The following is a 23,706-nucleotide window of genomic DNA, read 5'->3' as shown; positions in this document are numbered from 1 at the left end:
TATAGATAATTGCCGATTAACGATAATTCCTTTGGGTTTATCCATGTATATGAAAAGCTTCATTTACCTAACGTTACCTAACATAACCTACTTTAGGTATAATTTTGCAATTTTATGATAGTAAACGACGCCTTGCATTAGACATCGACAAATTTAACATGTACAAATTAATTTCTATTGAATTGTAGCAATACAAAAAGTTTTCCCTATTCGGCAAACACTTAACTTGTTTTTTTTTTGGGCTAAATCGGCAATTATCTCTATTTAGCATGACACACACACACACACACACACACACACACACACACACACACATGGGCGGAGACAAGCAAAACGACTTAATAAGAGAGTTATGATATAACACAGTATACAATATTGTAAGGGAGATGTGGCTATATCTAACGCCAGTCCAAGTTGCTAACTCTTAAAAATGGATAAAATAGGGCAATACATGAAGATAAAACTCATCTTCAATACCACATCATTGACACAGAAACAACAATTCCAATATCTTATTACGTATCCAGTTCCTGCTTCTCCGTATACTGTAAATGAATTAAACATATGGAAAATTTAAATTTCATTAACCAGTGCGGAATAGCCGTGGTCTTCGAGCCACTGTATAATAACACTGTAGTTGTTTTCCACCCAGGCAATATTGTTGGTAGTTCGTTCAATAGCTTGTTCAACTGCTCGTTTGGCTGTTCCCAGTCCTCCAGCGTGCTCTTTTTTGAACAACTCCAACTGGAAAACATCATAGAATTAAACACTTACATCATATGTATATCGTATAGGCTTATATTAAATCTGAATTTTAACACTAATATATATATATATATATATATATATATATATATATATATATATATATATATATATATATATATATATATATATATATATATATATATATATATATATATATATATTAGCCCTTGTCTAATGGCAGTAACAATTACATAAATTTGGGTTAATACATTTAGTTTATATAATACAATCACCCAACTGTAATCTTCCATAAGCTGTGAGATGCCTTGTGCTGGGTTTTTTTTGGGGGGGGGGCACTCTCCTACATCCTTGTGTAAGGTGAAGCGCAGAAGCGTTTACAGCGCCCAACAGAAAAGCATGCTAAGTTCATGCTTGCTTTTATGTCTCATGAGTTCAGGACGTAGAAGCCTGAAGAGTCAAAGGCGTAGAAGCCTGAAGTGTCAATGGTTTATGTCATCAAGTTATTGGAAGCTCCAACAACTTTCCCTGAATGAGAATTCGCAACTTTCGAGTTACAACAGGTACCTACATCACTGCTAGGTGAACAGGGACCAATGAGGGCTCGGAAGTATGTCCAAATAACTTTTCCACCGGCCCGGGAATCGAACCCGTGAGAACGTGGTACTCCGAGTGCTTTAGGTCCAGGGTTCTAATCCTGACTAGTATGAAATACGAGGTACCATATATATTTCATTTTTAGTCTATATAACACTCGGACTTGAGCAAATAATCAACGACCTCACCAGCCAGGACTCGAACCCTCGACCTTATGCATGTGACAAGGGAAAGCGACCAACCATGCCATAAGGACACTAAAAGTAATCATAGACTTTGTTATATTTCACACAAAGCCTGTTCATCGAGCTGTTGGCGCCGTGAACCTCCCAATGGGGATTGCCCGTAATAAGTTCCTTCCTGTGCTCGTGTGCTATGAGTCTCGGAGTGTTGTGGTGGTGGAATGTGAACCTCACCATCATAGTGCCTCGTTACCACATTGCTGAACTAGTCTGCGTCCGATCACCCAGCTTTACCTCAACCCTGGCCTAAGCGAGCACCCAGCTAAGGGGGTGTAGAAACTTGGATTGTTACTGTACAATAAAAACGTAACATTATTCAAAAATTTATCTTCGCAAAATTAAAAAAAAGAGCATTATAATTTGAAACCAATAAAAATGACGAGACCTACGTACAAAATTAAAATCAGAAAAGGACTAAAAAATATATTTTTTTCAGCTGCTTTCGAATCAGTGGACGAGGGGCACGACTATGATGTGGTATATCTTGACTTTAGTAAGGCCTCCGACAGAGTCCCCCACGAAAGACTAAACAAAAAAAAGTGGAGGCTCATGGCATTGGAAGATATATTCTAAAATGGATTTGAGCGTGGTTACAGGACAAGAAACAGCGGCGCATTAAAGGCACTAAATCCGATTGGAGTAACGTCACTAGTGGAGTACCCCAAGGCTCAGTACTTGGATCATTATTATTTATTATATACATAAACGACATAGATACGAGCGTAGAGAGCAGCACAAGTAAATTTGCTGATAACACTAAAATAGGGCGTGTAATTAAATCTGACGAGGACCCCGCAAAACTACAGGAAGATCTAAACAAATTTTTCGAATGGTCTGAAAATTGGCAGATGGAATTCAATGTGGATAAAGTACTTAGTCTTGGAGACGTAAACAGAGAAACCAGATATCAGATGAACAGCGATGTTATGGAGAAATACGAATGTGAGACAGATTTAGGGGTAATGATAAATAGGAATCGTAAGCCAGGTAAACAATGTGTATTTGCTCGAAACAAGGCTAATAAAGTGGGTTCATACAAAGGAGTGTTAGTTACAAGACGAGAGATGTCATCCTAAGACTATATCTTGTGCTTGTGAGACCTCACTTGGATTACTCAGTTCAATTCTGGTCACCGTAGTACAGAATGGATATAGAACCCCTAGAAACAATTCAGAGGAGAATGACAAGAATCCCGGGCATTAGGAACCTTGAGTACAGAGACAGGTTAAAGCATCTTAATTTGCACTCCCTAGAGAGACGTAGAGTGAGGGGCGATATGATAGAGGTGTATAAATAGAAGTCAGGGCTAAACAAATGGGACATTACAAAGTACTCAAACTATCCAACCAGGAGTGAACACGTAACAATGGTTTTAAATTAGACAAATTTAAATTTAGGCGCGAAATAGGTAAACATTGGTATAGAAATAGAGTAGTGGATGAATGGAACAAGTTACCAAACATCATTATTAACTCGAATACGCTGGATAGCTTCAAACATAGGTTGGATGGATAAATGTGCAATAGGGGTTGGGTGTAAATGGGACTGTCCAGTATGGGCCAATAGGAAACGCTGCAGTTTCCACCATTCTTATGTTCTTATGTTCTTATGTTCTTAATTTAATCTTCAAGCAGCTTGATCAGCTTATCTTATCTCAGCTGAATTAAGGTGTGTACTAATAATAGTAATTAACGGTTTATTGAAAGACGATGGCAGCCGGAAGGCTGAAAATATACAGTTACATAATTGGGGAATGGGTCTCTTGATTCACAAATAATATACAAGTAACATAAGTGATACAAATATAATATATAATAAATAGGTGAGGAGAAGCTCAAACTACAGGCAATTTCAACATAGTGTTAGTGCAAAAAATAAGATTGCCTGGGAGTGAAGACACTGATTGATTACAAGTTATTGATAATTTTTACAATGGTTGGGACTGGGCTGTCCTTATAGCGATCAATTCGTGCTCGTATGGGCTGGATGCGATTGTGGTGTCGAACAGCAATTCTTGGACGAGGAATCTCGGGTGGTAGTAGGAGCCGTTGTCGAGGATGGTGCAGAAGCTTCTCCCCAAATTTGCAGATGAGGTCGAGAGGGTCAGTGTGTTGAGTGCTTCTTGATATGTGGGGTAGGATGGGGGGAGAATAAGCTTGCATGCCCTCTTTTGCACTTTTTCTAGATGTTTACGTTGTGTAGCATTTAGGGAAGAAGACCAGGTAGGGGAGGCATAGGTGAACTTGGGAAGTATGAATGTTGAGTACACACTGAGGAGCTCGGGGGCAGGAACTACGAGGGACTTGAGACGGAGGAGAAGGTGGAGATGGAAACTGGAGGGTTTGACAACTTCACTGACGTGTGGTTTCCAATTTAGTTTGTTGTCTATGATGACGCCGAGGAGCTTAGTGGAATCTACAACCTGGAGTGTGTTGGGACCTAAAGTAATGGAATGGGGTGGGACAACGTTGGAGGAGAGGTTAATGTGCATAACCATGGTCTTGGTATGGTTGATGGTGACGTGGTTGTTGGTGGCCCAGTTTTGGAGACTTCAATAAATCCTGAATGGCAGGTATAGTCGGGAGCAGAATTGTTGACACTGATCCCAATGGTAGAGTCGTCGACATATTTCCAGCGAGCAGGGGTTTCCCTTAGAGCATAATTGATAAGCATAAGGAAGCATAGTGGTCCCATCTTGGTGCCTTGGGGGACGCCACAGGTGAGTGACTGAAAGGTGGAGACAGCCCCTCGGAAGCATACAGCTTGGCGTCGGTTACTGAGGAAGTACATAAACCAAGGTATAAGATTTCTTCGAAACCTGAGGTCGATAGCTTTGTTGGTGATTAAATTGTGGTCGATTATGTCGAATGCCTTGGTGAAGTCAATGAAGGCGACAGCTACAGACGTTTCTCGTTTCTCCAGATGGCGGTATATGTAGTCGAGAAAGCTGACAAGACAGTGAGTGGTGGAGGAAGTTTTCATATTACCAAATTTCTGAGGTTCTACGGCGCCTTCAATATCAGCATAAGCTCAGTCAAACACAAAACTTTCACAGATTAAGCTGGGTATTGGAGTGATTGCAATGGGTCATAGCTGATTTAAGGATTGTGGGCTGGTTAACTTGGGCACTGATCTTCCTGTCAGCTGGGTATCTGGCTTAACTGAGGGAAGCATTGATGATGGAGCAGAGGGGTTTAGCAAGCTCCGGGGAGAACTCTTTGAAGAGTCTCATTGGTAAGTCAATGGGGGTGGAGGAGCGTTTTAACTTCAGTTTGTCCAGACGTTTTTGCTACTTCAAATTCTTCTACTAAGTCAGTGGGAAAGGGGGCTGGTAGGTGTGTGTGTGTGTGTGTGTGTGTGTGTGTGTGTGTGTGTGTGTGTGTGTGTGTGTGTGGCCATTGGTTCCGGTTTCTTTGATTTCTTTTACCGGATGCTGCTTTTATACGGTTAACCAAGGGTTGCATAACTAGTCCAAAATTAGAAATCACATCAGTCCGGGTATCGCGTGAAAGCGATAAAGTAATGAGATTAACACCAACATTTAGTGAAGCTTTGGTATTCATATGCTTCGCCTCTGAAATACTGCACCAACCATAAAATAAGTTATAACAAAATAGATGTTCCAGATAAGGGTGAGAAACATGTAACCTACATTCACCAAAAAATGATCGTGGCCCTGGAGACCCGTTGGAATTGAGAATGAGCAAATACCTCAGCCACTCGTGGTATGTGTTGGGTTGGCACCCCTGAATGTATACCCATAATATCCTTTAACATGCAAAAGTCTGTGATATAATAGCATATATTCAGCTTCCTAATTGCGCTGAAAATCAACGGTCGATTGCCCTGTGGTATTTGATTAATAGGTGAATTGGAAAGGACTGTATTATACTGAAACAGTAGGTGTTATCGCCGCTGGATTCAACTACAGTGCTGGCGTTGCCTTACCCGAACAAACATTAAATCTCTCAGCCTGTAACCACGTGCGCTGCCACTCTCCTTCCCCCCCAGCGACTTTTTTTTTTTAGAGAAAGTAGGGGTGAAAGAAGATGAGAGGTTGGGGAAGGAAGTTATAGTTCGGAAATTGAAGAAATTTAGGAGGAGGTAAGAGAGGGCGGATTGACTGCCCAGCTAAGCTAATAGTGTGTTAGGGTTGTGTCATGGGTTAGTTATTGTCTGTCGGTACAGGCACCCCCCCTCCCCCCCAAGCGACTTTTTTTTAGAGAGAAAGGAGGATGAAAGAAGATTAGAGGTTGGGGGAAGGAAGTTATAGTTCGGAAATTGAAGAAATTTAGGAGGAGGTAAGAGAGGGCGAGCTGACCGCCTAGCTAAGCTAATAGTGTGTTAGGGTTGTGTCATGGGTTAGTTATTGTCTGCCGGTACAGGCACTAGACAGCCTACCCTGTGCCATATATGGGTGTTTTGAGGGCCTTATTTCATATTCCGCCGACCCTACTGGCGGATGCTGGTCTAGGGAGGTTGTCTATTGCCTGGCCGTGTAGATCGGGGGTGGTAATGGACCTTTTGAGATTTGGTAACTTTTTGAGAACCATGTATGGTTGTTGTCGTTATCTGGTGGGAGTCTTTGAAGGAGTTCTTGCTCTGATCGTTCTATCTTTTGCCAGATTCTGCTGGCCAGGGTGTGCAGCTGCTGGTTGATGGGTTTTATTCTCAGGTCTCTATGTATCTCGGCTGTGGTTCTGGTGAAGGGGTATCTTTCACCTGTGACGAATCTTAGGGCTTCATTTTGGACCACCTGTAATTTTAATATTTGAGTGGTGCTCATAGTATGAAGAGGTACTGCTGGGTAAGTTAATATCGGTGTGATAAATGATGTCACCAGGCGGAGTTTTATTTTCTCAGGAAGCGCTTTAAAGCGGTATAGTTTTCTCAGCTCTCTTCTTGCCTTTTCCTTCCTGGTGTGGACATGATGGGAGTAACCTGTCGTGGATATATGCAGGCCCAGGAGGGTGCCTCTGCTTTTGTATTCTATCTGGGCATTATTGGTTACTAATGGATGGGTTTTCCTTCTGCATAAGGGTATCACTGTGAATTTCGGGAGACTGGTTTGGATTTTCCATTGTTTTTCGTAATTATTTACCCTTTCTAATTCCCGCCTGGTGTTTTCGGCCTGTAACGCTCGCGATTTTCCTTGATGTGTTGTTATTTGAGTGATGTCGTCTGCATACATAATATCTCGTTACCTATTCTAGTGGGAGGCGGGGTGTCACTTGTGTAGATAATATATAGGGTGGGGGAGAGGACGCTCCCCTGAGGGACTCCGCTCATGAGTGGGAAGGTCTCTCCTGTGTGTTGTCCTACCCTCAGTCTGGCATTTCTGCCGTCAAGAAAGTTCAAAGCAACTTTTCAATGTTGGTGGGAATTCCGAGTTGGAGGATCTTATATTTTAGACCGTCATGCCAGACTTTGTCAAATGCCTTCGCTACATCCCGGAGAGTTAGATTACATTGTCTACCACTCGCCGCGGCTCTGGCTATGTTTTCACATGCCAGGGCTATCGCTGTTGTGGTGGACTTCCCTTTCCTGAACCCGAATTGTCTGCAGTTGACTCTGTTTGTTGTTTCCAGGTGATTTCTCAGACGGATATTGATGATTTTTTCTAGGATTTTTCCTGGTACTTCGAGGAGGGAGATCGGTCTGTAGTTTACTGGGACGGCGGGGTTCTTTCCTTCTTTTGGTGTTAGGGTAATAATGGCCTCTTTGAATTTAGTTGGGAAGTAGCCCGAGGCCAGGTAAGCGTTCATTGTGGTTCTCAGTCTCCCCATGGCCGGGTTGTTTATGTGGCTGAGGATCTCCTTGGTGATGCCTGAAAAACCAGGGGCTTTATTTTTGGTATTGGAGATGGCTGTGTGGACTTCTTCCGAGGTGATTGGTTTGGACAGTGGGCTGTCCACTCTCAGATCCTCCCATATGATTTCAGGGGAAGGCTGAGTGCGGTGTGTCTGGCCCCGGAGTTCATCAAGGACGAGCTCCTCTTGGGTACCATCAAATCCCCTATTCTCTTCATTTGTGATTCGGAAGATGTTCCTCCATATGTCCCTGAATATGGGTTCTTTGTCTCGGTCGTCATATATTTTACTTCCTGCATGGTCAGTTATATATGATGACTCGTTACGGCTGCAACCTTTCAGTCTCTTAACTCGACGCCAAAACTCTCACGGATCGTTGTATGTGTGTGAGAGTATTTCAACTATTTCGGCCCATTTAAGGTTTTTTGTTCCAGAGATCTTGTTTTTATTTCCTCCCGTATTCTTCTGTATGTATTGTAGCTTACGATGACCCAACCATGGGTCTCGGCTCTCTGTTGTAGCAGTTGGAACTGGTTTGTGAGGGCTATGAGTTCTAGAGTCTGTTGTGGGTGTGGGAGAGTTCAGTTACGTTTGAGAGGCGTGGCCTCCTGGTAGGCTGTTCCTATGGCTTCACACCATGTGTTGATTTCTTCGTCTATTTTGTTCACCGGCTATGGTCTGCACGATTGTCATGTCCTTGGCCTCAAGTTCGGCTGTAGCTTTTTCGTTGAATAGTTCCCAGTCGGTCTGCTTGGCGATCCTCCGTGGTGGAGTTGGTATAGTTATTAGTGTTCCTGAGATGGTCATGATTATAGGTAGGTGGTCGCTGGAGGTTACAGGGCCTTGTTCAAAGAGATAGTTGTGGAAGCATCTGCCGTTTGTTATTGTTATATCTGGAGTAGTGGCTGTAGAACGTGGGGACGTCCGGGCCTATAAGTTGGGCTTTTTTTCTGTTATGAAGCCAGCGAGGCCTCTTCCAACTTTGTTAGTTGTCCTCTTACCATCTAGTAGAGGATGTCTGGCGTTCATGTCTCCAATGATGTAGGTTGGGTGTTGGTATGATAGGAGTCTGTGGAAGTCCCCGAAAGGCAGGTAGTCCCTGTGTAGTGGGAGGTAGGTTGTGACTATTATGATTGGTCCTGTGGTCAAGTTGATTTGAACAGCGAGAGTTTCAGCGGTGAAGTCGTCTATGATTCTGTGGTGGATATCTCTTTTTATGGCGATGGCCACCCCGTCATTTGACTCCTCTGATAGATTGGATTTATGGATCCTGTAACCAAATATCTTTAGTTCCTCAGCCGCCTTTTGGCCGTGTGAGTTTATAAGTATAATATCTGCGTCAACTTGGATGTATTGGCTGGACAAACTGAATATATTAGTTCTCCAGTGGAGGACGTAATGTTGCATTATTTTCACTGCCTTACGTAGCGAGTCCATTGTATCTTGTTTTTGGTTTTGGGGGGATCCCTCGGATTCGTGGATTGTTCACTGTGCGTCCATTCCTCAATTTTTTTTATCATCCCAACGGATGCCTTTTGGATGCAGTTTGTTAAATCGACCGGTTTTTGTTTAATGGCCTCGTGGATGTCCGCCTCGGAAATGGGGTGGCAGTACTTCCATTTCATCACGTGTACAGTCCTCGTCGATGTGGTCTGGTATGTAGATGCGTAGCTTCAGGTCTATACCTGATAGATCGCTTGGAGTCTGAGAGACAGGTATCATCTCCGGTGTAGGTACTTGTACATCCACACCAGAACCCACTGTTGTCTCTTCTGTGAATGTTGGAGATTGGGGGACAAGTATCATCTCCGGTGTGGGTACTTGAGCAGCCACGCCAGAGACCACTGTTGTCTCCTCTGTGCTAGTTGGAGTTTGGGGGACAAGTATCATCTCCAGTGTGGGTACTTGTGCATCCACACCAGAGACCACTGTTCTCTCCTCTGTGCTAGTTGGGGTTTGTGGGACAAGCATCATCTCCGATGTGGGTACTTGTGCATCCACAGCAGAGACTACTGTTGTCTCCTCCGAGGTTGAGGATGTTGCCCTGAATAGTTTTGGGATGGACAGATTGTGGTAGCGTAAGCATTTTTCGAGTATTGTTTGAAAGCAGCCTGGGTGCAGAACATCCTCCTCATGGGCGTGTTTTGACAATCATGTTGGCAAGTATGTCAGAGTCATGGAGGTATCTGTCTCTGGCATTCAACAAGACTGTAGAGTCTGTAGTGGCTGCAGGGACCATAGTGACTGCAGAATTCGGGGTCCCTACCATCACTACATCTCTGTATGTCCGTGCAGAGTCTGCAGGAGTCGGGGTCCCTATCGGCAGCACAGCCTTGTATGGTGATACTGATGTTTTTGTGGCTTTTTGTTGTGCTTCCTTGATTTTTTCCTTTCTTTTGGGACAGTGCTTGGACATAGTGCTGAGAGGCCCCTTACAGCTAAGGCATTTAGTAGTGCAATACATTGGGTCCAGGTATGTTGCATAGAGGTACATTTGGAACAGATCTTGTATTCCTTGGGTTTGGGGCAGTTCACACTATCATGATCCTCAATCGCATAGCACCTGAGGCAGGTACGTGTGTGGTGGTACTGTTCCTGTTGTATTTGGTGGTACGGTATGCAATAGGTGAATGCGAGGAGACCTGAATTGGTTGCCTTTTCAGCAATCTCGGTGCTTTTGAACTGAATTTTGATGATGCATTTGCCTTTTTTACTGGTGAATTTTTTGACATAGTCCACCTTGTTCTTTGCCCAAGCGTTTTCTTTTTCAATCGCTGCTTTTATTTCCACTTCAGACTCTTCGTGCACGGATTCATCCGTTTGGAAGCAGAGAAGCAGGAAGCAGGATTAGGTCAGAGTGCTCTTCCCTTAGATTGTCTATACATCTCTGGGACCAGAGGTTATCCAGGTCTTGGTCTTCAAGCATGAGCATGATAAAGCCATCTTTTGCTTCTATTACGATCTGGTACCTGACATTGTGTTTGCGAACAATTTCTGGCCTCTGGTCTCTGGTCTGTGATTAGTATTTTTGCTTTGACAGTCATTATTGCTTCTTTGAGTGAAGCACGATAGATCGGCTCTAGTTACGTGCGTAGCCTAGGACAGTGTATATCACTGTCAGTCCTAAGTTCCCTATGCCGGCAAGAAAGAGGGCCAGGATATCAGTTGCCCCACTGTCTTGGTTGAAGGTTTTAAAAACCACAAGGTCAGTTCACTCCCAAGAACAACAGTTTGGTATGGCGAAAAGAAGATGTTAAGATTCAGATTTGAAATGGTGTACAAGTGTGTGATTGTGATATTGCCGTAGCGTTTGGCAACATTGCACTGGCTGTGTGTGGTGGTGGCGCGGGACGGAGGGTGTCTGGGGAAGAACGGAGGTTGTCTGGCGAGCGGCAGCTACTGACCCTTAGGCCTGAGGCTGTTCCCCTCACACACACAGTCCTGCCCCATCCTCACAACACTTGGTGCCTCAACCTGTCCTCCACCCACCGCAAGCCGCGCCCGCTCCTGTGTCTGAGCTGTCTCCACCAGGGCTACCCGGACCTGAGGACACCACCCCCGGCTACCTGTACCCCACCGACATGTCGACGAACACACCATCACAATTACACTAAAAGGTGTGTCCCTCAATTTTGTCAATGCCTAAGTGCCTCCCTCCACCCCTACTGCACCTGCCCCACCACACCATATCACCTCCACCCCCACTGTACTTCGCCACGCCTAGTACATTGGCAACCCTGAGCCTGGCCGCACTGTTTGTAAACTTTGTGGTCAACAGACTCTCACACTCTCTTTCACCACATCCTCATTTGCCCTATGACCTCCCCCTACAGGGGTGGCACCTCTTCCCTCCCTGACCAGATATCCCTCCTCCTAGTGACAGGCCTGGCACTTGACATTATTAGTGACCTGCCACACTTTGCCATAAACAGATAAATTGTACCGGGAATTTTGCCCCCACACACTCATCATTGTCACTTTATGTAACTTGCTGACAAAACCCATGACCCTTCAGGCCTTTTATGCCCTTAATGCACGAGTCATAAAGGCAAGCATGAACTCCGCATGCTTCCCGGTTGGGCACTGTAAACGCTTCTGTCTTCACCTTGCACAGGATGTAAGGGGGTGCCCAATAAACTAGCCCCCTCGTGGGCAATCTGTAAAAAAACCTCACACACACACACACACACACACACACACACACACACACACACACACACACACACTGGGCCACGGTGCCCGGCCCGGCTTAAACAGGAAATAATACTGTTATTTCCTTATGTGATGCTTAGACCAGGGATTTTTAGTGCGTAATTCTTGAGCCCCAATTGATCCCCCGAGATGCATCATATTCATTGACAGTACATATACATATTTATACACACACACACATACACATATATGTATACATATACATATATACATATACATATACATATACATATACATATACATATACATATACATATACATATACATACAGGACCTCGCCAGATGTAGCGGCTGGGGGGGGAGGAGGGCGATGTTTACAGACAAGATGCCCTGATTCTGCTGAGTGTATGGTTTAGAAGGTGGCGTGGCCGCCTGGCCTCCATGATGCAGATCGCCCTCTCGAGTGATGCTCTGAGTACCAGCCCTCTGCTAGCAATGGTGAACACAGACTCTCAATCCTGGCCGAGTTTTGTGCTGGAACAATTTACACAGTACTATTGTCCCTTGGAACACCATACTGGTTCGCATTGACCCGCACTTGTAAGTACAGCCAAAGTGATGACATACCCCTCGGTACTGAAATATTGTGGACTTATTATGCCTACTCGTTTCTGCCTTATCTGGATCAATAAGACAACGCGGAATGAAGTGTAACTAAGACTAATAGAGTTATGAACTTTATATCATGTCACTATGCTTAATAATCAATTGTAAATAAAATGAAATTGTGTGAAATTAACTAACTATGTATCAGATAGATCACCATGTAATACTAATGAACACCTTGTTCTCTGCAGGTTTTGACCACATCAATAAATTTTGAATTCATCAAAATGCGGGTTTCAATCATTCCCTTCGACTTGTCCGTCACCTGAACGTCCTTAACTAAGGCGTTTACAGTATGGCTCCATTTTAATGTGTTTTGGAAGAAAACCAACAAGGAGAAGACAGGACTAACTGGCCGGTATAGGAGTGAGGAGCTTCTCCGTAAGCTCATTAGGGTGAAGGGAAGGAACCCATCATACGTGGTGTCCTACCTAGAATGAGAGTTGGCAATAAATGGTTGTCAAGGGCGGTTAGTATCAACGGCCGTCTTTACGGATATTGCAAGTCAATATCAGTCCCATTCATTGACAACTGAGACAACTATTTGCAGAAGGGACCTTTATGCAAGGGATAGGGTACATTCATCTAGTGATGGGGTGGCAACCCTGGCTGTCTCTTTAAACTGCCAAGGGAACATGTGAGGACAACGATCGAGGAGCCTACAGTGGGCGCCGGCAAACAAAGCGAGAGGTTGCAGAGAAAATGTGCTAGGAATGATGACCGAGCTAAATTAAACAGGGAATTAAAAACTAAATGCGACAGTGAGAGGGTTGTGATCACGACTAACTTAAATGTCTACTAGGCAAACAGTAGAAGCATGAGAAATAAAATGGATGAAATCAGGGTGTTGGTATGCACTGAAAAAAAATTATATAATAACATTCACCGAAACATGGATAAACTTAGACCTACGTGAGTTACCTGTCGAATACCAAATTAAGGGTTACAAATTATTTCATACTAGTAGGCAGATTAGGAACGGAGACAAAGTAGCAATCTATGTCAAGGATAATCTGAGGTGTGAAATAAATAAAGAAATAAATACTGATCTTAACACAGAAACAATTTGGATAGAATTAACCGATGGCAAAGAAAAATTAATAGAGGAGTAATATATAGACCTCCTAACCTCGATAGGGTTAATGGGCAACTTATTTGTAATAGAAATTTATGCAGGGATTCCAGGCATAGCAGGGTCTACATAGTAGGCGACTTTAACTTTAGTCAAATAAATTGGATCGACCTAACGAGTAACTCCGAATCAGAGGATTTTCTTGAAACAGTTTAGGACTGTTTCCTAAGTCAACATTGTATGTGTATATGATGTATGTTGTATGTATACCATGTATGAACTCTATATATACACATTACTTCTCTAGTCAGTAGCGTGTGGCAATGCCCCTGTTTCATGTCACCACACGCTTAGATAAATGTACCTGGCGACATCTGGAAGCTGCTAATGTACCACTTACCACATGTCGCCTGAGAGGTCAGAGAGAGGTCAGTTGACCACTATAGGAGTGTAAGGACTACCCGCGCTTGTAAGCGCACCTTGTATATTTCCGTTAATAAGAACCTACAGAACTCTACAGGTGTTTATGTTCGCCCCTGTAGTTAGAACCAAGTACCCCGAACATCTCCATGGCGCAGTGAGTATCAAGTGATCGATTAAGTGGAAATAAGTGCGTTCGTGTAAAATCAAGGCCGGTAGACCTCCTCCGTCAACTCCGTCATCCGTCGCCATTGTCTCCCCCAAAAATTCGTTTGAATGACCAACGAGTTTTGAGCAGTGTGCAGTGACCGCAATTTCCTGTGAAGTGTCTTTAAGTGCCCCTCGTGTGTGTGTTGTGTTAAAGTGTGTGTCCTTGTTTTAAAGGATTCCCTAAGGTGGAAGGCTGATATAGGGCATTTGTGAGGAGTGGTGCGTCAGCGCGACCGTCCCAGGCTGCCTCAAGGGTAACTCACCCCCCACTGCTCACCCCCCACCGCCTCGCCTCCCTCCGTGCTCCACCGCGCCTACACACACCAACCCACGCACGAACACACTGACCGCGGTCATTTCTTCATATATATTTTATATATATATAAGTTACTTATCTGTGTATTCAATTAATTTTGTTGTCTCAGATCTGGTTGATACGACGGGCTGACCGGTCAACACTGATTTGAGATACAATATACAGATAAAGTAATTATACCCTGGGCCTCACGCAGCCGTGTCCCTAGCGCCCGGATGAATCAGACGGATGACAGCTCTACAGAGATGGATGACCAGTCAGAGCGCGACGCCCCACCCTCTCCCAACACATCTCCCAGCCGCACCCCTCGACCCTCAGCCTCGTCCTCAGAGATAATTGCTCTGATGAAGCTTATGAGGGAGGAAATGCGTCAGGACGAAGCGAAAAGACATGCTGAGGACCACCAAAGGAGATTGGAAGATAACGAACGGTTTGCAGCTTTGATATCTAGCCTCACTGCTAATCAAGCCCTTGGCCCTTCCACTACTCCGGTACCGACTGGCTCAGATACCTCGTCAAAGCCCTCTACCAAAGTGGTTGTCCAACCCCCACCCACCTTAAAGCCAGATGAGACTTTCCAGACTTTTCGTGAGTGGCGGCGACGGTGGACTGATTATGCTACAATGGTGGACCTCCAGAGCTTGCCACAGCCTAAACAGCTCATTCAGCTACGTATGTGCCTGTCTTTGGGAACGCAGCATGTGTTGGAACATACGTTGCAAGTGCCCCCAAAGTCTTTGTTGTCTGTAGAGGAGGTACTGGATGTTCTAGAACGGCACATCAAAGGTCAGCGGAATGAAGCTCTCCGCAGGAGGGAAGTGTTTAGCTGTAGACAGATGGAGGGCGAGACTTTTAATGATTTCTACGTACGACTCAAGAGAGCCTCGGAAGAGGTAGACATATGCCCCAGTAATCACCAGCAGTGCGAGGAGACCCAGTTGAAGCAGGTGATTCTGATGGGTGTTAAGGACGAGGAGCTTGTCCAACGCCTCACCTCTCTCGACCCTTCCTCCTCTCTTAAGGATGTATTGACAGTATGTCGCTCCTATGAGGCTGCCAGGTGTGCTACCTCTGCCATCCGAGCTCCCCCTACAGCTGTACGGGCTATGTCCCAATACAAGAAAGATAAGAAGTCTACCCCAACGCCTACACCCACCACGCCCACGCCCGGCTCCCTTTGCAACAGCTGTGGTAGGCAGCACGGAACACAGGTGTGTCCAGCTGCTGAGTCTACCTGAGACAGTTGTGACCACAAGGGCCACTGGTCACTTACAGTACGGTGCCCAGCCAAACGCGTCCAGTGCAATGTGTGTGGCCATCTGGGCCACTACGACTAGTGTTGCCCGACCAACAAACCCAAGGGACAGTGTCGGCTGAAGCAGCAGCGCCCTCCCACAGTCGCCGAATCAGAGGCACGACGACCCTGGACAACGCCCGATCCATATTAGGAGGGTGTACTCCTCCTCGTGTCCCAGGACCAAAGTCCCCCAGCATGTCAGCGTCATCGTGACCTACGGCAGTGTGTCATCCTATCTCGAGATGCTGCCCGACACCAGCGCTGAGGCTACAGTCATCGGTCCCCAGCATTTTGCAATGCTTGGGGCTCTCTCCAAGTGATCTAGGACCGCCTCCCAAGGACCTCCGCATCACGGCAGATGGTTCACAGATGGCCCCAGCCCTAGGTTCACTCTATGCACATGTCACCTTTGGCAACAGGTCATGTCAAGCCTGGATCGATGTGCATAATGGTGTCCCGACTCCTTTGCTGTCCTACAGACATTGCCAAGAGTTGGCCATCATCTCCCAGGACTTCCCAACACCGATTCTCGAGGTAAAATACGCCAACAGGGTGCACGAAGGGAGCAGCAACTACCCTGCTGCCGCCCTACCCCTACCTCTGGCCAGTGACACCTCTCCTTCGGTAGTTGTCCCTGCTGCTTCACGTCCCCACGCCTTGGCTCGCCTCCACGACAGTCACCGTGGAGCCGAGGCCACCAAACGGCGTGCAAGACAGACTGTGTTCCGGCCTGGCATCGACCCCGACATCTCCAATGCTGTCCAGGCGTGTAAGCCCCGCCAGTTCTACAACCCAGCCAGCAGCAGGAACCCTTCATGAGTGACGACAACCCCACCCGCCCCTTTGAGTCTGTGTCGGCCGACTTTTCTGTGTGTCAGGAGAGTCCTTCCTGGTTATCGTCGACCGTCTCTCTGGTTGGCCGGTTGTCATCAAGTGTGGTAATAACACGACGTCTGCCGCCACCATCAGCAAGTTCCGCCACTACTTCCGTTACGTGGGCGTTCCTGCGCGCCTGCGAACCAACAGAGGACCCCAGTTCACAAGCCGGGACTTTGCTGCGTTCCTCGACCGATGGGGAGTCCGGCACGTGTTGTCACCACCTCATTACCCGCAGTCCAACGGCCACGCTGAGGCTGCTGTCAAATCCCTGAAGCACCTCATCCTCAAAGTGGCCCCTTCTGGGAATATTGACTGCGAGGCCTTCGACCAAGGTCTCCTTGAGATCCGCAACACACCCAATTACACCGGACGCTCCCCTGCCCAGGTCTTGTATGGACGCCCCCTCCGTTCTTGTGTCCCTGCTCACCCTCAATCCTTCTCCAAGGAGTGGCAGGCCAAGACAGAGGATTTTGATCGCCGAGCCGCCGAACGTATTCAAGACGTCGTCGCCCGCCACAACGACCACGCCCGTCCTCTCCCCAGGTTGAGTGTCGGCACCCAAGTCCGTGTCCAGGACCCGACCTCCCTACGTTGGGACAAAGTGGGCGTAGTCATGGGTCTCGGTAGGTCACGGGACTACCAGGTGCGGTTACCCAGTGGTCGTGTGTGGTGGAGGAACCGCCGTTTTCTCCGCCCCGTAACACCTTCCGCTGACCCCGCCACCAGTGCTGAGTCCCATATCCCCCCCAGTGATCAAGCCCCTCGACGCTCAGAACGGATCCACAGGAAAAGGTCCGCTCAAGACTTTGCTATGAGCGTATATGAGGGGGGGGAGGGAGGTGTATGTATATTATGTATGTTGTATGTATACTTCTCTAGTCAGTATCTTGTGGCAATGCCCCTTTTTCATGTCACCACACGCTTAGATAAATGTACCTGGCGACATCTGGAAGCTGCTAACGTACCACTTACCACATGTCGCCTGAGAGGTCAGAGAGAGGTCAGTTGACCCCTATAGGAGTGTAAGGAGTACCCGCGCTTGTAAGCGCACCTTGTATATTTCCGTTAATAAGAACCTACAGAACTCTACAGGTGTTTATGTTCGCCCCTGTAGTTAGAACCAAGTACCCCGAACATCTCCAAACATATAGCCAAACCCACCCGAGGGAATAATATAATAGATTTAGTTCTGTCAAACAGTGAAAACTTCATTAGCTATGTCCTGATAGGAACGAATTAGTTAACAGCGACTAGAAGGAAGTGAGATTTAAAGTAGAACTTAATATGAGTTGCAAGGAAAATTCCATTAAAGTTCCCGATTTCAGAAGGGCAAACTTTGATAGATTCAAAAGGCAGCTCAGAGAAGGGGAATCAAGTTTAGGGGTATATTACAGGACCTCACATGAGGTGGTCAATAACGTGACACCACACAATGTACCTGCAGAGGGCGACCTCACTTTACCTGGTGGCCAGATGACGATTACCTCACAAAATATGACCACTGAGGGTGACCTGTTTACGAGATTTGAGGTTGACGAGTTCAATAACAATTTAAATTATGAGTTGCATAATGCTCACAGGCAGAGTATACCATACAGAAAACTCAGATCAAATAACAATGACCATAAAAGGGTAAATAATTATTTAAAGGATATTATTGGACAAAGGAAGGCTTCAGGTAGGAGAATAAATTATGGTGACGCTTACCACAGAGATTATTATAAAGTACTGACCAGTAGAGTTAAGACAGCGATAAGAGTAGCAAAGAGGAATACTGAACTAAAGGTAACGAGGGAGGCGAAGTCAAACTCCAAAGGATTTTCCAAATGTACTAAATTAAAGCCCAAGACAAGATTGGCCCAACACAGTCAGATATCGGCGAACTAACTGATAACGACGGAGAAATGAGCAATAATCTGAATAGATAGTTTTCATCATTATTCACAACCGAAAATTTATGCATGATTCCCGAGGCACCGACAATCTACAGAGATAGTGACGAAAATTTATTAAACAAGATATTAATGATTAGTAACGATGTTAGTAAACAAATGGATAAGCTAAAACCTAATAATATTTTATCGTCATGTCCCAATGAGATATTTGCCAAAGTATTAACTCTTTAGAGGGAAAAGTATCCCTTAGGTATTTTATTCTGACTAACACCAGACGATTTTATTCAGCTGAGGGGAGACCCTGCCCGCGAAAGGACTAAATGAATGTAATGGAGAGCTTAGTATACCCTTAGCAAACTTGTTTAACATGTCATTAAAAACCGGCGTGGTTATGGGGCAGGAAACAGAGAGTCAGCATTAATGGCACCATATGCGAAGACTTTCCTAAAAAACGTCAGCAGATTTGTTAGACAAGATTTTCCCTTTGTAAACCCATGTTGAGAGTCGAAGATTAATTTGCTTTATTCTAAATGCGATCGGATGCTATTTGCTATAATTGATTCAAGAAATTTCCCCACTACTGACGTCAAACTGATCGGCCGGTAATTTGACGCTGATGCTCTGTCTCCCATTTTGAATATGGGTACTACATTTGCCTGTTTCCACAAGTCTGGCACAACTCCCATGTTTAATGATTTTGTAAATAAATTTACGAGGGGTCTGGTAATCTGTTACCTATACTCTTTCAAGACTTGAGGGAAAATTTCATCAGGCCCTGGGGATTTTGTCTTCTTTAATTTATTATCCTCTTAAGAACATCCTCTTTTCTGATAGTGATATTCTTTAATTTCTCTTCTTCCTTTCCCCTAAATATTAGTTCCACCTCTGAAATTTCCTTGTGAATTTCTTCTGTGAAAACTGATAAAAAGTAGCTGTTCAATGCTTTGCTTATTTCTTCACTGTCATCGATCACATCCCCCCCCCTGTCTTTAAAGGTACAACTTTGTCCTTGACCTTTGTTCTATATACCTGGAAAAATTCCTTGTGATTCGCCTTGGATGCTCTTGCTATCCTGATTTCGTAGTCTCTCTTTGCTTTCCTTACATTTTTCTTAACAAACCTAGATAGTTCATTATACCTATTTCTGAGCTGTTTTGTTATTCTGATCAGTGATATGTTTTAGTAACTGATATAATTAAAGATTTTGTTAAACAGTTTTCAATGTTAGAATATTGCAGTGTTTTAACTGAAGCATGTAAACAAAATGTGGATAAGTTAGTGAAATCGTATTGGAACATGGAGAAGAATCTCTCTCTCTCTCTCTCTCTCTCTCTCTCTCTCTCTCTCTCTCTCTCTCTCTCTCTCTCCGTGGGTATTAATGGTGAAGGACATGGTATTTTGTATCGTGAAAAAACCCACAGGTTGTAAGAGTATTCCAGTGATTTCTGGTAGTCATGAGATATTGTAATCTATTTGTGAAGCATATTTGTAAAGTAGAGAGATAGCATAGTGTTGGATGAAGGTATAAGACTGATATTAATGTAAACTTTGTGGAAGCTATCAGCATGTGTGAAACCATTATTGTTTAATATATTTTTATGTAAATGCGCTATTTCCCTATCTTGATTATATTTATGTTACAGCATAAGGGAGACTGTGACACGAGGAATCCGCAAAACTACAGGAAGATCTAAACAGATTTTTCGAATGGTCTGAAAAATGCATATGAAATTTAATGTGAACAAATGTAAAGTAGTTAGTCTCAGAGGGGGTGCTGGTGGTAGAGTGGTACCGCTTTTGCCTTCGCAAGCGAGATGTCACGGGTTCGATTCCCGGGCAGTTGGAAGTTGTTTGGACATACTTCCTAGCACCCATTAGTCCCTGTTCACCTAGCAGTAAAGTAGGTACCTGGTGTAAATCGAAAGTTGCGCATTCGTATTCAGGGACAAGTTGTTGGAGCTTCCAATAACTTGATGTCATAAACCATTGACTCTTCAGGCTTCTATGCCCTTGACTCTTCAGGCTTCTACACCCTTAACTCATGAGACATAAAGGCAAGCATGAACTTAGCATGCTTCCCTGTTGGGCACTGTAAACGCTTCTACGCTTCACCTTACACAAGGATGTAGGGGAGTGCCCAATAAAAAAAAAAAAAAAAGTTAGTCTCAGAGCTGTAAACAGATAAACCAGATATCAGTTGAACAGCGTTGATATAGAGAAATCCGACTGTGAGAAAGCTTTAGGGGTAATGATAAATGGGAATCTTAAACCAGGACAATAATGAGTATTTGCTTGAAACGAGACTTACAAAGAACTTGGGCTCATACAGAAGAGCTTTAGTTATAAGACTAGCGAGGTTATCCTAAAACTATATCTTGCGCTTGTGAGACCTCACTTGGATTACGCATTTCGGTTCTGGTCACCCTACTACAGAATGGATATAGAATCCCAAGAAAAAATTCAGAGGAGAATGGCAAGGGAGAATAACAAGGCTAATTCCGGGCATTAGGAACCTTGAGCATAAAGACAGCTTAAAGTATCTTAATTTGCACTCACTCGAGAGACGTCGGGTGAGGGGCGATATGATCGTGGTGTATAAATGGAAGTCAGGGTTAAACAACGGTGATATAACAAAGGTACTCCAACTATCCAACCAGTAGCGAACTCGTATCATTGGTTTTAAATTAGGCAAATTTTAATTTAGGTGTTAGGAAGGGAAACATTGGTTTGGAAATAGAGTAGTGAATGGGTGAAACAAGTTACCAAACATCATCATTAATTCATAAATGCTGAATAGCTTCAGATATATGTTGGGCGGATATATAAGTGATAAGGGTTGGGTGCAAACGGGACTGCCCAGTATGGGCCAATAGGCCCACTGTAGTTTCCTCCATTTTTATGTTCTTATGTTCCTAAATAATTTAAGAATATGTGGTATTCCCCGACCCTAGTTTGGTGGTTTAATATTTTAAAACTTTATCCTTATGAAATTGATATCCCTGTATAACCTCCTTTACTTATCTTGCTTTAGGCATGAAAATGTCGGTTCATGTGATTCCATGTGGAATCATGTCATATATGCACAACTGACGTGGTAGATAAGAGCAGCCGCAGAGTTTTGTCTCCAGCAACCATTCATATACTGTACAAAACACAAGCAGGACTGAAGTAGGCTAGAAAACCTAAGGTGCCATATAAGGTGGCAATATGAACTGGTGTGCACAGAAAAAACAGTAGCAAGGTGGAGGTGCAAGCACAGAATATTAAATACGCATATAAATAACATATGTGTGGTTCACAATTGTTTTTATAGCCTCCAACATTTCCCGAAGTCATTTACAATAATTTCTAAAAGTGGTGTTGGTTAGGTGAAACCCAGGAAAATGAGAATACATGCATGCATTAATGCGCATTGGCATATCATTCACATGTGTGTGGGTCACAGACGTAACGCCTAGTTCGTAGGTATTTATATTGAGATAAGATAAAAGGCACCGAGGATTAAGGTTATAATGGTTTGACGTTTATACCCAACAAAATATGTCCGTTTATCTGTGGTTTGGAAAGAATTTCTTACAATGAAGAGTAATATGATGCGTGTATTAAGGTGCGTCTATGCGTATAGATACCATTGTCATGAACAAGGTGACTGGCATTATTTTCCCGCTTATAGTAACAATGGTGATCGACATGTTGGTAGCAGTGTCATTAGTGGTGTGGACAAGACTTTTTATCTCACACGTTTGCCAACATTGATACAAACATTGATGCGGTCACGCCTCTGGGCATGTTGCTAGCAAAGCTAACGTGTCTGCAGCATTGTTCCTAACAATGTTTTCAGCACGTGTGGACGCACCTTAAGAATCTAACATCTATCTGTCCTCGAATTAAATAATAGGTCTGAAATGTCATGCTTTCGCCCCAGTTACTAGTAAACATTGTTATAATCCAGTGATACAAACAAAAGTAATATTATGTGCGAAACGTTCTCAAAACTCTCAATATAATTCGAATACATACAAACAAATCGCTTTATGCGACAGCTAGTAACTCTGTCATAAAGAAGTACTGTATCTGATAAGTAGAGCAAGTATACCAACACTTGAGCATCCTCGGTTTATCTAAACCTCCTATGTTCCAGATTGAAAATTCGGGAAACGGCGCGATATTTTATTTTTTTGGGTTGACTGTACTCGTGTTAACAGAAAAATGATTAAGAGGGGCGAGTATGCAACCATACAGGAACATTGAAATCACTACTTTAAAGAAATATGTTTGTTGGATGATTAATAATGGGAAGATTAAAATAATTCTTTCAGTGTATAAAAATTTTGCTCCACGATTATGACCTTAACTTTGTGTAAGATTTATTTCATTGCTGTAAAGATATTTCTTGTATTGTTATAACATTTATAACTTTTTGTAAGCCCCAGAAGGGAATGGCAAAAGTGAAGGTGATGTAATAGTTTTTATTGCCAATAAAAATATTTTAATTTCAATTTCAGTCTCTATGTTTCCTTACTTCATTTTCTTTTTTCCTCTCCATGTACAGGTGTACAGTAGAGTTGCTTTTACTTAGGTTAAACATGATCATTAAAATTGGTTGTTAAATGTTAATTCATTAAATTACCAACCACATACTTCCTTCTTATTTTCGCCACACATTACCATGATTATATTCTACTGGGAAGACCCAATTAATCAAAAATAATTTTCAACACAAATTTTTTTTTCATTTCATTAATTTACAAAGTAAATTAGAAGCAGTATGTTTTGTCGTCAAAACACATGGTAAGGTGGAAGCGGTATCTGGGAACTTTATGATTCAGTTTTGCCATATGTAGCAATAAAATTATACCCTATCCAGCTAAATTGGCCCAGTAAGCCACGCCCCTCGTCTAATGCTACAAATAGCTGATTGGTTCCCCTGAGCATTTACCTCACCCCGGACTGTATGTATATTATGTATGTATATTATGTATGTGCTCCATTTATATACATTATTTATTCAGCCTAGCTAGTAGCATGTGACAATGTATTTACCATGTCCCACACGCTTAATTAATGTGCCTGGCGACATATGGAAGCTGCTAATGTATCACTTGCCACATGTCGCCTGAAAGGCTAGTTGACCCCCCAGACAGAGTAAGGAGCGCCACCTCGCTTGTGTATCTCTGTTTATCCAGTAAATAGAACCTACGAAAACTCTACAGGTGTTTGTGTTCGCTCCTGTAGACAGAACTTGATACCCAGAACATATACACGGACTACGTGTGTAAAAGCGCGTATTTATATCACCCTTTCATGAAAAAATATTTTAAATTTTCTCACATCCTCTATGAAGTGCTAATGCCTTGAAATCATCTGCATTTTGATAGTTCAGATATTTAACACTATTTTAGAAAATAACAGGTCTTCTTACCA

At 43.8% G+C, this 23,706-nt stretch overlaps 1 protein-coding gene across 1 annotated transcript in view; it reads right to left on the bottom strand.

Annotated features, from left to right (window-relative positions):
- Positions 1–342: 342 nt before the first annotated feature.
- Positions 343–23,706, bottom strand: part of LOC121874655 (aminopeptidase N-like) — a 121,925-nt gene continuing 98,561 nt past the window's right edge. The window contains exon 16 of the mRNA XM_042378885.1: positions 343–744. Coding sequence (XP_042234819.1) covers positions 574–744 — 171 coding nt within the window. The 3' untranslated portion in view covers positions 343–573. The remainder of the gene's footprint in view (positions 745–23,706) is intronic.

This window comes from Homarus americanus, unplaced genomic scaffold (genome assembly GCF_018991925.1).
Source record: "Homarus americanus isolate GMGI-L3 unplaced genomic scaffold, GMGI_Hamer_2.0 scaffold34360, whole genome shotgun sequence".
NCBI classification, from domain to species: Eukaryota; Metazoa; Arthropoda; class Malacostraca; order Decapoda; family Nephropidae; genus Homarus; species Homarus americanus.
This window is presented reverse-complemented; position numbering and strand designations above follow the sequence as displayed.